The sequence below is a fragment of the Eptatretus burgeri genome, chromosome 1, assembly GCF_056783735.1.
Source record: "Eptatretus burgeri isolate ZD-2024b chromosome 1, Ebu_testis_v1, whole genome shotgun sequence".
NCBI classification, from domain to species: Eukaryota; Metazoa; Chordata; class Myxini; order Myxiniformes; family Myxinidae; genus Eptatretus; species Eptatretus burgeri.
In genome coordinates, this window is record NC_140961.1 from 137,556,398 (window position 1) to 137,571,551 (window position 15,154).

Consider the following 15,154-nt stretch of genomic DNA (forward strand, 5'->3'; position numbering starts at 1 on the left):
GCCGCAGACCCGGACAGAGACGCGCACTCGAGCAGACTCGACGCAATTCAATCCCTTCTGTCGCTTTTCTTTTGGGGCCCGTCCGCTCCCGTGGCCTGCTTCCATTGGGTGGACGGCGTGTCGCGGCTCCGCCTTCTTGCCAAAGACTGCCCCGACTCTGGTCTGCTCGTCACCCATTAGGCGGAAAACGACGCATACCCTTATTTGGCATGCAGCCAAAGCGAATCGCTTTGTGACCATATACGGTGCGAAATCCACACCGAAACGCACACCGCCTGGGGCATGGAATTCCAGACACGCCCGCATGCCAGCGAGCGTGTGAAGAGCGCTGACAATGCCGCGAGCAGAGGGTTGTCGTTGTCATTGTTGATGTAAAAATCCTATCTAAAATAACCCACAGCACACGTACATTTAATTCCCATTCGACAAGGGGATGGATTCTAACTAAAAACACATACTACCGATACAACTGATCTATAGGACCTGGCTGTTGTGTGCTCATGGCTTCCAAATTCATAACAATATGAGCTGCCAACTACAGAATAATGGGACTTGGTGTATGGTAATGATGACTTTGCAGATCAGGCTTCTTCTAATGGACACAGGCATTTGCTTTACAGTCTGTTCTTTCTCACCTTCCACAAGTGAAAATATCATGATATGACACCTTGCATTGTTCATTTATCAGACTTGGTGGTATAACAGTTAGAGCATCTGCTCTTAGTCTGGGAGGTCAGTGTTTCAAACCCTGTAGGAGTCATATAAAAATGGTATGTGTTGCTTCCTTCATTGACATTTAAAAGGATGGAGCACGGACAAACTATGCTTGGAAGGCAGTGGCAAACCACACAGTATAATCCTTGCCAAGAAACTGCCTTGGCAGCACAACACTGTAAAGAGTATGATACATCAAAATAAAAAACATTGTCAATGCAGTATGTCAATGCTGACTTTTCAATATCGGTCATTATATGGACCGCAAACTTTTTTTTGTTTCTTTTTAATTTTTGCACAGCTCGGGAAAAAAAAAAACTGGATTCAGTAAATGCAAATACAGGGACATCTCCATCCACCGCACTCGCTGTACAAATTGATGTGATTGATTAATACGAATATTCGTACAGTACCTCCTCTTTACCTGTGACACGTGGCAGGTCGACAAGAGCTCTGCATTTCATTTGTTCTTGGTGGGGTCGATTTTTGAAATGTGCACCCATTGGTTGGACAGCTGCCAGACCCCACCCACATTTGTCGCTTGATTCCACACACCATGGCACCCAGACAAAATTATGTGGCTGCCATCTTGGGTCGAAGATATCAGGCCTGTAAGCCCTCTGCTGATTATATACTGCCCTTGTTTGTTGCGTCAATTTTCCATTGGCTTTGGTTTGGTCAAGTGTTGATCACGATGAAGGACCCCAAAAAAATCTAATCATACATCAAATAATAATAATGAGGTTTAATCAAGCCCATCAGAATGCACGGTAAGCAAGCATTACATTACGTAGGTTACTAAAAAAAAAAAAAAGCATTATGTAGTTTTTGAATGGCCCCATATTGGGGTTAAACATCTGTCACTGTGTGACGAATCGGCTCGTTCTTGTATAAGTGTGACGGAGGCTGTCATGGATGAGAGGTGTTGAGTTGATCTTTTCATTGCGCATTAAATGTGCGTTACCCAATCGGCGTGTTACCGGATTTCGTCGCAGGTCGTGACCACAGTGCAGTCATTCTTGTTTTCTTATGTAAATGATAATTTTTCCAGTTAATGTCATGTTTTATGCAAGCAATGTAATACTGTTCTAATATTCGTATAAATCCATCACTTTCCATTCAATAGTATCTTACATTTCTATACTAGAACATGTTGTTGCGGTTCTGGGAACAGTGTCCCTCCAACGCGATGGCATCCAGCACACGGCGCGCTGCAGGAATGCTGTGCTGAGGAAATAGAAGGAACAACACACCAAATACGAACAACGTACTGTACACACGTGGTGCACTCTTTTCAGCCCATTTCTGAGTCCAATAATTATATCTATCTTCTTCTTCTCCAGTCCGAATCTCCATCAAATAATTATATATGTCCTCTTTTCAATCCAAATCTCCATTTCATACTTAAATCTATCTTCTTCTTCAACCCAAACCTACATCTAATAATTATATCCAATATTTTCCCCTCAATTTCTTTCACAGATCAGGGCCGGCACCGCGCACACCACCGCTTTTCATGAATGACCGCATGCTCAATGGTGGCGGACCCACGCGCAGCCCTGTGGTAGTTTATTATCGCACATGGAGCAGAGTGCGAGTGGCACACATCTTGTTCGGGTCTACGCATGTGTTACCATAGCATCTTACCGTCAGTCTTCTCTGAACACCGCGGCCGTGGGTGTCTCCTGCCGATGGCGAACGTCCTCTCACCTCTCTGCCCGGCTTGGCTGCAGCCAGGCAGAGGTGTGCTGTACGGCTCGGGCCGCACGGCTTAAAGATAGGCAGCGCATTGACCGGCGCTGACCGCCGGTCATTGTGGACAGCCCGGGAGTTCGGTGCAGGGAGATTCGTGTCACGGGGTTCGGGGTGAGACTATTCCCCAGCTCAGCTATGGCTAACGGGATGTACAATGACGCTGCTTCCGGTCATGGCGGCCGGGCCGCGGCCCAATCAGAGCACTCGATTCGGGTAACGACACATCGCCCAGGGTGATTCCCCGCCCTGCACCGCAGGGTCTCTAAAGGACGGGTCGCGAGGCCGTCTGTAGTTCCTGGTCATCGTTCCTGCCATCCCACCCACTCGCTTGCTGACTGCGCCCTCCTTCACCGCCTTGTCGCTGGCTCCACCCACCCACCTGATCCTGTCTGCCACTACATCCACTCGCTTTTGACTCCGCCCTTCTTCACCAGCTCGTTTCTGACTCCGCCCTTCTTCACCGCCTTGTCGCTGGTTCCACCCACCCACCTGATCCTGTCTGCCAATACGTCCACTCGCTTTTGACTCCGCTTTTCGCCACCCACTTGTCGCTGGCTCCACCCAAAGTCCCTCCTTCACTCCTGACGGTCGCATCTCGTTCTCTGGATCGACGCTTAGCTGCATGAAGTAGGAGACGTGCCAGCTGTCAGGGAGGTATCGCCCAGTGGAGCGTCCCCCCAAAACATACTGATGGTGTGGTTGGTCAATCCTGCAAGGTATTGAGAGACCATTAGCCTCATCTCCTCTCCTCTTTCTTCTCATTAAGTGTGTGTGTGTGTGTGTGTGTGTGTGTGTGTGTGTGTGTGTGTGTGTGTGTGTGTGTGTGTGTGTGTGTGTGTGTGTGTGTGTGTGTGTGTGTGTGTGTGTGTGTGTGTGTGTGTGATGGCGCCTGCCCCCGCTTAAGTTAAGAGTGTACAAGAATTATCTCGGGATAACTCTGCTCTGTGTCTGCTTTTGTAAGTTAGCGTTTTGTCATTTTATGTTAATATATGCATATTTTTATTTGTTTTTTTGAGTGCACTTGAAGTCGATGTGAAGGAAATGGATGAAAGCATTAAAAACCGATGGAACTGGAAATTGCTATATAGTTATTGATGGTGTTTTGTTGTAGATGTGCATGAAATCTCAACCACGGAGGTGAGGCATATTGCCCCCACTGAAACAGGAACAAAGATACCGAATAACGGGTTTATACGACACCGTGACAAACTTGCAGGTATCTAATCTGTTTATTTAATTTTGTCTGCTTGACGATAGAAACTCTCCTCACATTCGTCCGCTCTGTCTTTGGAATTGCTTCGTTTTTAAACTGAAGCACCATCATGCCGAAAGCAAAGAGATGTTGGGATAGAAATAAGATATGAAATTTCATACGAGTGAAAGTACTATGATATCAAATCTAAACATGAACTCGTATTCAATGATCATATTGCAACATTCTCATCTTCCTCTCTTGGTGGAAAAATGCTTCTCCTCTTCCTCCTCAATCGCTCTGCCTTTTGGCAGGTTAATGGTTTCCATTGTGGTTCTGCTCCAATAGCATAGCAATGCCCCCATTCCCACGGCAACGCCCCCATTCCCACGGCAATGCTCCCATTCCCGTTGCAACATGACCAAAAGCATAGTAACTTTTTAATTTTTTGTATGCATAGTCTGGGGCTGTGGAAAAATGCAAACCAGATATCCATCCATCCATTGGGACCATACTCTGTGCAGAGCATTGGTGCTGCCTAAGCAGTCTCCTTGACTGTTGGACACAATCCTGGATGAGGCGCCACTCTGACACAGGATACCAGCAAGCTGGCACTCATTTTTGCTGACCTTAGGAGGATGACAGGCAGTCAACCCCACCTCATATTAATTCAACAGAAAAGTGGGATTTTAACTCAGGATCTGAGGATCATAAGCCCACCACCCTTACCAGTAAGCCAACACCAGGCATAGGCATGCATGGGATGGACAAAACGGATACAGAAGGAAACTCCAAGGAGGGAAACTGGAAAATTGGAAGGAGGAGGAATTTGGGTGGGGTTTAATTAGGGTAGAAAAAAAATCATGGTTTAGGATTGGGGACTATCTGAGATGGTGGTGAACTGTTGGAAGATCTTGAGGGAAGGATGATATTGAAGAGGATGTGGAAGTTGGTTCCACGGGTGGGAAAAAGAGGAACAAATAAGTGGAGGTGAGCAGTGATCTTGGCTTTAAAGTAATTTCATTCGAAGGTGGTTGATAGTGAACCATTTGAGATCTGCAGAAACCTGGGGAGGAGACAAAGCACGGAACGAGCAGAGGGTGCAAGATCAGAAAAGAGGTGGTAGAAGACAGAAGACCATCGACCTGTCTGTAATGGTGAAGTGATAGACTCAGCTTGAGCGTGGGAGATTCTAATGATCTTGAAGGTCTTGGTTTCCACGGCATCAAGCTGAGAATGATACGAGGCAGGGGTTGGTTAACATCAAGGGCAGTAGATATGGGAGACCAGTCCTGAAGAGAGATGGCTGCTTGCAGTTCCTGCCAATCTGCTTGAGTGAAATGCTAGACTCACCAGCATTCAGGAAGCTCTCTGAGAATAACCAGAGAGATGTTGACTTGCACAAGCACATTATCAGATGAACCAATTTGAGCAGAGGAAGCAAAGGAGACATTTGCAGGAAAGTTAGTGATCACCAAATCCAGAACAGAGGAATTGCCATTGGGAGAAATCCAGGTTGGAAAGTTGACAGATTGAGTCAGTCCCATAAGTCCCTTTTTAAAGTGCCATGGCTAATGAGAGAGTTACCTACACCCAGCCAAGTTGCATGGTGACAATTGAAATCGCCACATATGAGGAAGAGAGAGTTGGGACGAGTGGTTAAAAGTTTGTCCATGTTGTCTGAGAGAGATAAAGATTGAGTCAGCGCTGTTAGGAGGATGGTACAACACACAGATGAACAAGAGGTGGGAGTGGAGGGGAAGTCGCAGCCAGAGGTACTCCTGGGGATTGGGAGGTGTAAGTTTAGTACAAAGGCAGTGGGAAATTGAGTTCCTGATGGAAAGAGCAGCTCTGCCGCTGGGACGTGGTTCAGGCCTTTCAAATCGGGGAGGGGGGGGGTGGGGTGAGACAATAACCGGGGAGAGCGACGTCCTGTAGGAGGAAGGATTTTGTTAACCAGATGTTTGAGGTTCACACAGTTAGAGATGGGGGGGGGGGAGGAGGTGTTGGATTGTGGGGGGGGGGAGGTGGGGGTGGGGTGAGGGGTTCATCAACCAAAGCCATAGCAATATGACCTTATCAGTAGCTCTTCATTACCATCATCGTTCATCCAATCTCAGAACAGCATTTGGTCATCCTCTATGTCCATACTGCCTTTGATCACCTCTTTCAGCAATCCATTTATTCTCCACATATGACCAAGGCAGTTTTTCTGTCTTCATAATTCTCTCAGTCAAACACCTTTCCTGCACCAATGCAAGTAGTTCATATATTGTGTGTACCACCATCAAATCCTTTACAACCTTCATCATACCCACATTTCAAAAACTTCCAGTTTCTTAATGTTGCCCTTCTCGAGGTCCATGTCTCAGACCCATACAGCACCACACCCCAAATCGAGGATTTCACGAACCTACTCGTCAGCTGTTTGTAGAAGCTCTTCCTCATGAGCTCCTTTATTTTGCTGAGAGTGCATTTAGCTATGGCTCTTCTTTGTGACATCTCTATATTTGACATCTTCAGTCGCCAAGCTACCAAGATAATTTAACTCTCTGACTTGTTGTGGGTCATGTCCAATGATGTTGTTCACGTTCAGTGGAAGGATAATTCCCCCAAAATATTACTTCTGACGAATTAACCCTTTGAACCCTGAGCTCCTTTGACTTTCGGCTCTCCCACCCTGGGCTACCTCGAGAAAAATCCGGCCGCTCGGGTATATGGAGGTTTGAGAAGCGGCCGGTAAAACGGCCGCGAGGGTTCAAAGGGTTGACTTGCTGTGTGTGCCTTGCACTCAATTAACATCTCACATCTGATGGTGCTGTTTGATGCAGGTGTTTGGAGAAACCTGTGGAATAGCATTATTGGAGAAAACGGTTTGAAAAACAAAGGTAAAACCTTCACATTTCTGCATTTATTTTATTTCACCTGCAATGTCAAGGTAAATTTGCAAGGGACTTTTAACTCCAACCTCTGTTTGTGGCTCTTTTTAACCCGTCCCCCTCCACTCATCGTTATCCACCCTACCCAAGGCTTCATTGTCGCTGTTGTACTGTTGGTCCTGAGCATCATGGCGTCCTTTTATAAACCTTCCCCATCTTCATCTGAGATTTCAATGGCCGACGATTCTGTGCAAATTCTTCAACAAAGGATCCATGTTCTCCAGAAAACCTTCTCCAATCAGTCCAATGATTTCTGGCACCGTATTAATGTAATTCTACGCCGGGGACTGATTACTATGGACACAAACGAGGCCCGGCCGACCGTGCTTCTCCTGGTTTCTAGTCCACAAGTCACCTACTCGATGAACTGCCTGGCACAACATGTCGGTAGTGCTTACCTGGTGAGTTCTTATACCTCCGTCAAAGTTCATAGCAATGCTTGCTTGTATCAAGAAAATTATTGTACATCTTAATTGGACTGCTGGTTATTATACGATAACCCATTTAAGTAAAAGAAAGGAAAATTATTATTTTCTCGTCATCGGGTTACAGACATCGTGATAAGAGAGCACGTGACATCGTATTTTTATCGACATTGATTTTTTTTTTGATAGATTTCTCTGCGATGTACGAGTTGCATCAAGATGCTTGTCGATATTTACAGTTGACCCATTCATGTGAATAGATATTGTTACGAATTCTGGCCCGCCTGACGTGCGATCGGCCGCATACTTCTAATGGCAGCCGCGTCGCCCACCAGATGGACAATTCAGTCGTGACCCTCCTGGAACTACCTCCAGGAGCCAGTCACGGGTGGGGGTTTAACCCCACCACGATCGTGCCAATTGCCCACCCACGCAGGATACGGTTGCTCGCCAAATTCGACCTACCTAAGTACCTGCGCGAGTGGTCGACCGGGCGATCGTACCTCGCCGCAGGTCGGCCGAGGACACGAACCGCTTAAGCGGTCCGTTCCGTGCTACAGTGATAACCGAGCGGTGTTATCGCCGACCTCGACGGATGTGATTCTGTTTACCGGGCGTTCAAAACCCCATACTCATTCCACGATACAAGATGGCACTTCCAATGGGGAAAGAATGCAACGAACGGGTTACGTTTCACACAAGCACATTTATTTCAATTACACACACAACAAAAGCAAGGCAGTCATGCAATATACAAGCAACAAATAGAATGCAAAAGCAATACGACCGACTATAATTATTATTTACAAGCACTTACACAGTTTCTACTTGGCAGGACACGGCGCCACAACATGCATACAAAAACAAAGAAAGACCTCCCTCACAGGCAAGGGGGTAGACGGGGTCAGTACACCTTTATGGTCGTGGGCCGTGGATGACCGAAAAGGCCCACGAGACCGAAGGGTCTTACCTGCACCCTCGTGGTGCGACGGTGGGCAGGTCGTGACGTCTCGTCCCCACGGCAATTAGCGTAGCCGCGCCTGATCTCGGGCCTTGCAACGGTGGGCAGGTCGTGACGCCTTCTCCCCACGGCCACTAGGACAAGACTTCCACCCGACTGCCCCAAGTCTGTCTACGACGAAGACTTGGACCACGACAGACTTGGACCAAGACTTCCACACGACTGCCCCAAGTCTCTGCTATCCGCGCTCTTTTCCAGGCGCTCCTCTTGCCCTTTTATTTCTCCTGCGCCGGCCCCGCCCTTCGTGGCGTGTGGGTGGGGGGAGGAACATTCCAGAGAAATTGGGGCGGGAGTTGGTTTCCAACCGTCAAACTTGTTTACCGGAGGAGAAATTGGGGTGGGGCTGGTTTCGTTGCTCCTTTAGTGGATGGCGTGGTTGTTGAGATGGCGTGGTTGTTCCAAAATAACGACAGGTAAAGAAAAATGGCTAACTCAAAGCGTCGCAGCCCAGATGAATCACACATATTCCCTCGAAACAACGCGTGTGGACGAACTACACATGAACTTATCGATATATCGAACCTGAGGACCTTTCTGGTGTATTGCAAATTTCCACAGCAGTAACAATACGTTCCAGAGCTCATTCAAATTGGAGGGTTATTATTATTTATTTTTGTTAATTCACTGATAAGTAGATGGAGCACAGTTCAAATTTGTGTCCTGCTACAAAACCACAGCAATGTGACCATTTTGGATAAAATATCTGTTCAAATAGTATGCAATTCACAAGTATTTTTAATATAAAACAACATAAGCATCGGAAAGTTGGTCACTTTCGAAACGCACTTATTACACCAAGTACTTTGCTGTACACTACCAAACACAATAACCCCTCATCGCCAATATCTTAGATGTGAGGGATCTCTGGGCCGCTCCCGGGAGATTGATTGGCTATCTTTGTGCCGTCGGCCTGTTCTAGCAGAACCTAAAATTGGATTTTGGTTCCGGTCAGCAGATCAAACCCATCAGTGGGATTTACAAAACATAAACTATTCAACCTGGCAGAAGTATGCGCTCTACCGGTGCCATTCCAGTTAGCTCCACCACCGAAGGAAGACGGAGGTTTTGTTTTCCTGTCTGTCTGAGCAAGATATATCAAGTTGTAGCCAGATTATGACGAAACTTGGTGGATGAGTTAGTTCGGTGACTAGAACAAGCTGACTAGATTTTGGTTAAGGTCCGGATCCAGATCCGGCCTAGTGGTGGGATGCAAAACGTAAACTGTTCAGCCTGGTGGAGGTATGCGCTCCACTCGGTGCCATTCTAGTTTCAAATATATTTTGTCAAAACATTGACCCCCTAAACTTTCCTCTCTTGTGTGTATATATGTATGTGTATATATATATATATATATGTATATATATATATATATGTGTATATGTATATATATATATATATATATATATATATATATATATATATATATATATATATATATATATATATATATATATATATATATATATATATATATATATATATAATCGCTTACCTTGCATAAGTCTTCTTGGGTTGCTTTATGCAGCTACTTTGGCTGGAGGAGCAAGCATGGGAGGGGTCAATCATTTATATAATCCTAGCCACCTGGGCGTAGTCGATTCGGTGAGAGCTGATTGACTATTCCCTTCAACACAGGTGAGAGATGTGGGTGGGTCTTTCTTTATTTAGATATTGACTACTTTTGATGTTTGCACGTGGTACATGCTTGAGAGACTCACTGGTATGCATTGCTGTCTATGCCATCGCTGATGATTTGCCAATAAGTGATGAAACCTGTCCGGTAGCTGAGGGGAGTGTATAGCATTGGGATTGTCGTGTGTGTACTTTGTGTGAACGTCTTCATCGTAGTTGAGGAATTCTGGGAAGGGTTCGAAACAGCATTTAGCACTTACCTTGCGTAAGTCTTCTTGGGTTGCTTTATGCAGCTACTTTGGCTGGAGGAGCGTGGCAGGGTTCAATTTTTTATATATATATATATATATATATATATATATATATATATATATATATATATATATATATATATATATATATATATATATATCTATCTATCTTCCTTCATCTTCAACAGCCCCAATTATTCCCACCTTATTGTGGGGTCAGCTGGGAGAAACAGTTTTCACCAAGTTTTTCATGAACTGGTTTGCCCAGGTGATGCTCCCATTGAACCACGTTCAACTGCAGTTGCAGGGGAAGTGAACCACGTTCAACTGCAGGAGCAGAAATTTAGAATTTGTTCAAGGTGCCGGCCATAACTCGCCAACTCCACAAAAGCCACCGTGGGAACTTTAACATCCACCAACCACCAGTGTTGGCAGATGGATTCTCTGGCTTAAAGTCCTTTCGATGGATGGTGCACGCATTGATGTCTCACACTGTTGACGACACACCAGGACGATTTATTGCTGGGTTGAGATTCAACCCTAGGCTGGAGAGCTAAGAGGTGGTGCACATATCTCAAAGCTATCCTGGGTACACATACCTCTAAACTATCCTGCCAGCACTATATGCTGTATGTGTCTCTACTCACCATCTCATTGCAATCCTAATATGATGCATTCAAACCTGAGTTGGAATTAAATAAGTGTCATGATCTCAAGGTTATAAGGATTAGGTTGAAAGTGTTTGCTTGTTGAGGCTTTTGAGGCCATGGTTTTATTAAGCAAACATTCTGTAATCACACACGTGCTCTCTGCAGATCTCATCATTCCTTATGGATGTGGAGCATAATGACTTGGAGAAATTAATTAAATTCGTAATTTAAACATAGGAGCAATACCCCTGAGCGCTCACCTGGTAACGGCTGGATAAGATAACCAGGGAACCACTAGTAGGCATGGATGACCCACAAAATATTGAACGGAGAAGAAAGTAAATACCTGATGGATTTTTTTTTTTTAATGCCATGAACAAACAAGGGTGATAAAGGTTGCCGTGAAGTTTCAAAAAAGCAGTTTGATTTCTATTTTGTATATAATTAACGTGTATTCTTGTGCATCAGGTGAACAGCACATTGCCACTGATCTCCATTTCTGGGAACGATTTAGCTGGGCTTTCAGGTGAGGAAACCAAGATGCGACTCGACAATCTCTTGAATTCTCAAATGGCTGGAGTCAAGGGGCCAGCAGCTGTCGTATCACGGATTGATGTCTTGCCCCCGGAGGCGATGCTCATTTTCTACAAGTACTGTGACCATGAATCAGCTCAATATCCCTCTGCTCTGTTGGTCTTCACTCTCCTTCACCAAACGAATTTTGACCAGGCTCTTGCACGCAGTTCTCTCTCATCTCAACAGCTGTCACGATTCCAGGAGGAAGTGGAGATAACTATGCGCACTCACCTGCTCGGTAATTACCTTAATGAGGATAAGTTTGGTGGCCTTTGGAGCAGGATTGGAATAAATGTTCTGCCAGTGATCACAGAGGAGAAAATACAAAATGAAGGCTGTCCTGTGGTTAATTGGTAGAAACGAGGTTGGAGGTTGTAAAGAATACACCACATTGTCACCTACCACGTCCTAACTGTTCAAATAATTGTTGCTGGGTACATTGCCTTTTCTGGTGCCATGTCGAAATTGGCTCTTCGCTTGTATATCGTGATGCTGATTTCTTTAACTTCTTGGGGTTTAATTTTGGTGCTCTTTTTAAAAAGCATTTTTGCATGCTGTACTTCCATGTGTTGAATGGTGAAAATGGGTTTGATAGATGGAAGTATGGTGGGGAATTTTGTGTATGGGACCTGTGGCCATCATCTCTGCTCCCATATTTTCACGATTCTGTTGTGATCGGTATTGGATTTGGTGGAGAACAACTGTAGGGCTTATCTGCCCCAGAATCACCGAACGGCAATAGGCCAAATTCTTTTTCAGTCAGCCGTGCATGATCACGTGACCACTGGTAATGGCTTTGCCAGTTTTGGTTCCTGGAAAAGAGGGCAGCCTCATGTGAAAATTTTAATAGTAATTTTAACAAAGCACATATTTTATAGGTTCCCAAACAGAACTGAGGGAGCATCAGCATGCAAGGAAAATGGTCTCTAAAAAAAAAGAAAAATATAAACAGCCCACTCCCCCTCCTGCTGATGGTTCAGGATATGTGCAGCAGGGCTTTGGCATGAATGGGGAAGTGAAAGTAAAAGTGCAGGGGACAGTATGAGGGAAGAGGAAAAACCTGACTGACAACAGATGATACCGCATCTGGCTCTTGTGCCAGCGTTTGTGCCTTTTCTGGCACTGACCCCGACGCAAGTTCCATTCCAACTCATGAGTCTGTAGCTCCATACTCAGCTTTGTGCTCAAAATTGAGGAACTTACCAACTCAGACCATCTGTGACGTGAAGCACCACTCTTCAATTCTGAGCTGAATGAAGGCATGCCCTCCTGAGCACTCTGCATTTTAAAGGCTTGATCATCCTTCCAGAATTTGTAACTCTCTGTGGTTTAGAGTTGACCCCCCCAAGCCACAACAGAATCAAAACTCAAGAATGCAGAAATGAACGTTGCTGAAACTTGGAGCAAATTCCCTCAACGTACAAAGGATTTACTTCTGAAATTTGCAGCCGATTTCGTCCAGTAGAAGCCGAGAAACGAATTTTCAGTCCCTATGTTAAAGTTGCATATAATGGGAGGGGCACGTCAAGCTTCCCTTGATTACTGGGTTTTTTTTGAAGAACTAATGTAACATGGTGTAAAAGATGTCACATCAACCAACACCAGCAAATGTTGGAAAAAAAAATTTCTACCACTTTTAAAATATATATTTTAAATTTATTTATTATACACTGTTGAACACAAATCGCCTTTTTGGCACTTTCTAATTCTTTCCGTTTAGCAGTACTTGGAAGCCTGGTGTTGGCTCAGTGGTTAGTGTGGCGGCTTAGGATCCGATGACCGATGGTCCTGAGTTCAAGCCCCGTTAGCCGCTGAATTAATACACCAGGAGGTTGATTCAGCCTGTCATCCTTCCGAGGTCAGCAAAATGAGTACACTGCATCAGCAGCATGAGAGAGACAGAGAGAGATTTTAGCATTTTACATCATCTCAACCAATCAAATTTGCCACTCACAGACCCTACCCCATCCTTGTTTCTTAAGACTGTGTGTAAGGTGTTCTATGAATTCTCTGGTGTAGAAAGTGAAAGTTAAAAAAAAACCTTTGTGAGTTAAAGAGAATTCATTTTTTAATTAATTACTTTGTAAGATTACCACTAATGGAGTCAATGCCAGGAAGTGTTTGAATTGTTGGACATTGATTTGCGGGAACCTTTCGATTCTACATCCCAATTACGTTTGGACATTTCCTAAGGAAACCCCACACATCTTTTGCAACTATCACTTACCGGGAAAGAAAGAAGGGGTAATTCGTTTCAATCAACATCCTTATTTCAAGATCGGCACACCGCCACGCGGGTCGGGGATGAGGTCTCCGTGTCTACCCAAGTAATTTTGTACAAATCAGCGTTTAAAAACACGTGACCGTGGCAAATTATGATAGAAGTGGCTCAGTGAACTATGCACTATTGAGCCCCATGGCCGATGGCCACACAGGTTCTCATTAACGAGGGATTTATCCCAACAAAATGGAAAGGAGAAGACAGCCGCAAGTGGTAGGGAAGAAGACACGGCCACACGTGGCGATACACACCAACAAATGAATAATAAAATTGATACCCAGTATGCCCTCAGGACTTTCAAAGCTGAAATAACGAATGCTTTATGGCATCCATGTGGGGGTGACAAGACATAGGAGTAAACCTGCTCCCGTGATGCTTGCGCACACGAACTATGCCTGGCTCCCTGCACGCGGCCCTCGTTCCCACTGTGTGCAGTCACCAACACCTCGATGCACGAGTACAGCATGGACCCTGTATGGGCAGGAACCATGGAGTAGGTGAGCAGGCAGGAACCACAGAGAAAAAGAATGCCCATGGCAGGTGACATATTAGGTGACCAGACTCTTTGAAGAAAGTGACAAGCACTCAAACCAGCGCAATGTCTAAGCTTATATAACGTTGTACGGGACCTGTCAAGACCAACCGCGGTGCATGCAGATTGGCTGATGTGGTCATCAGGTGAGGATTGCTGGCCCATGCTGATTGGCAGGACAACCCAGGGATTTTCCATATCACGCGCAGCCCCCCACCCTTCGGCGTGGCAGAGGTCCATATACGGCCACATAACCTCCTTTCTCACAGTTGTGCCACGATGTAGTCTGCGGATTGCTGCGACTGTTGGAGTGTAAATTTACACCGACAATGGGGAATGTTCCAGAATGTGGGGGAGGAGGGAAGACCGGGCTGAGCCACGAATACTGGGGCAGGGAAGATGAGAACTTTCAAACACTTTGCTTGACACTATCTCTTTCCAGTAATTAGGACACTTATTCCGACATGCACCACGGAATAACTTCTTACCTATGCTTCCATATTACTGTACTCCCTCGGTCAGATCCGTAACATTATTTTACTCCAATCAACTTTCCATTGCATTGTTACTTGTTTGGGACGATACTTTAAAGTACCAATTATGTACTTTTTTGTAATGACATGACATAATGTAAAATGACAACTTTTTTATCCAAGTTAATAAAGATTAGATTTTTTATTGCAATTGTTTATTTTTTGTTTGTGATTTTAAACAGACATTTTAATGGAGTCAAAGGGCTGACAGGATGGCATTGAGGTATGTACACTCACCTTTGAGCTGTCTAATCTGGGGTTCAAATCCTGAACCAGGTATAAAAACTTTCATCCCAGTATTTCGATTCATCAGTCTGGACAACGTAAGTCCCATCTGCTAGCATTAGTCGGCGGACGTTAAAGATGCCATGGTGTCCTTCGCGAAGACTCGGGGAGTTATCGCTGGCACCCTGAACAAATTCCAAATTCCTGCTCCAACTACTGCTGATGGCAATGGTAAACTACCCAGTGTAGCCCTTGCCAAGAAACTGCTTCGGCAATACTGAACCATCCTTCGGCCAGAACACCAGAATATTCAAAATACCTGTTGCCCCAATACCAGTCAGTGCATTGCCTTTTGTTCTCAACCATCTCGCTCCTCCCCGGGCCGAGGTTGTGTTTATAAAAATAAAAAGAAAGAAGTTCTCGGTCAC

General features: G+C 45.2%; 1 protein-coding gene across 8 annotated transcripts in view; it reads left to right on the forward strand.

Moving 5' to 3' along the window:
• Positions 1-14,652, forward strand: part of LOC147035566 (torsin-1A-interacting protein 1-like) — a 59,815-nt gene extending 45,163 nt beyond the window's left edge. For 4 of the 8 annotated variants that reach the window (XM_085899913.1, XM_085899915.1, XM_085899920.1 and 1 more), the window contains 4 exons: positions 3,581-3,685; positions 6,493-6,549; positions 6,691-7,001; positions 11,048-14,652. In XM_085899913.1, the coding sequence (XP_085756039.1) occupies positions 3,581-3,685; positions 6,493-6,549; positions 6,691-7,001; positions 11,048-11,512 (938 nt within the window). In that variant the 3' untranslated portion in view covers positions 11,513-14,652. The remainder of the gene's footprint in view (positions 1-3,580; positions 3,686-6,492; positions 6,550-6,690; positions 7,002-11,047) is intronic. The other 4 variants (XM_085899935.1, XM_085899946.1, XM_085899968.1 and 1 more) reach the window with 1 other exon arrangement.
• Positions 14,653-15,154: the final 502 nt, after the last annotated feature.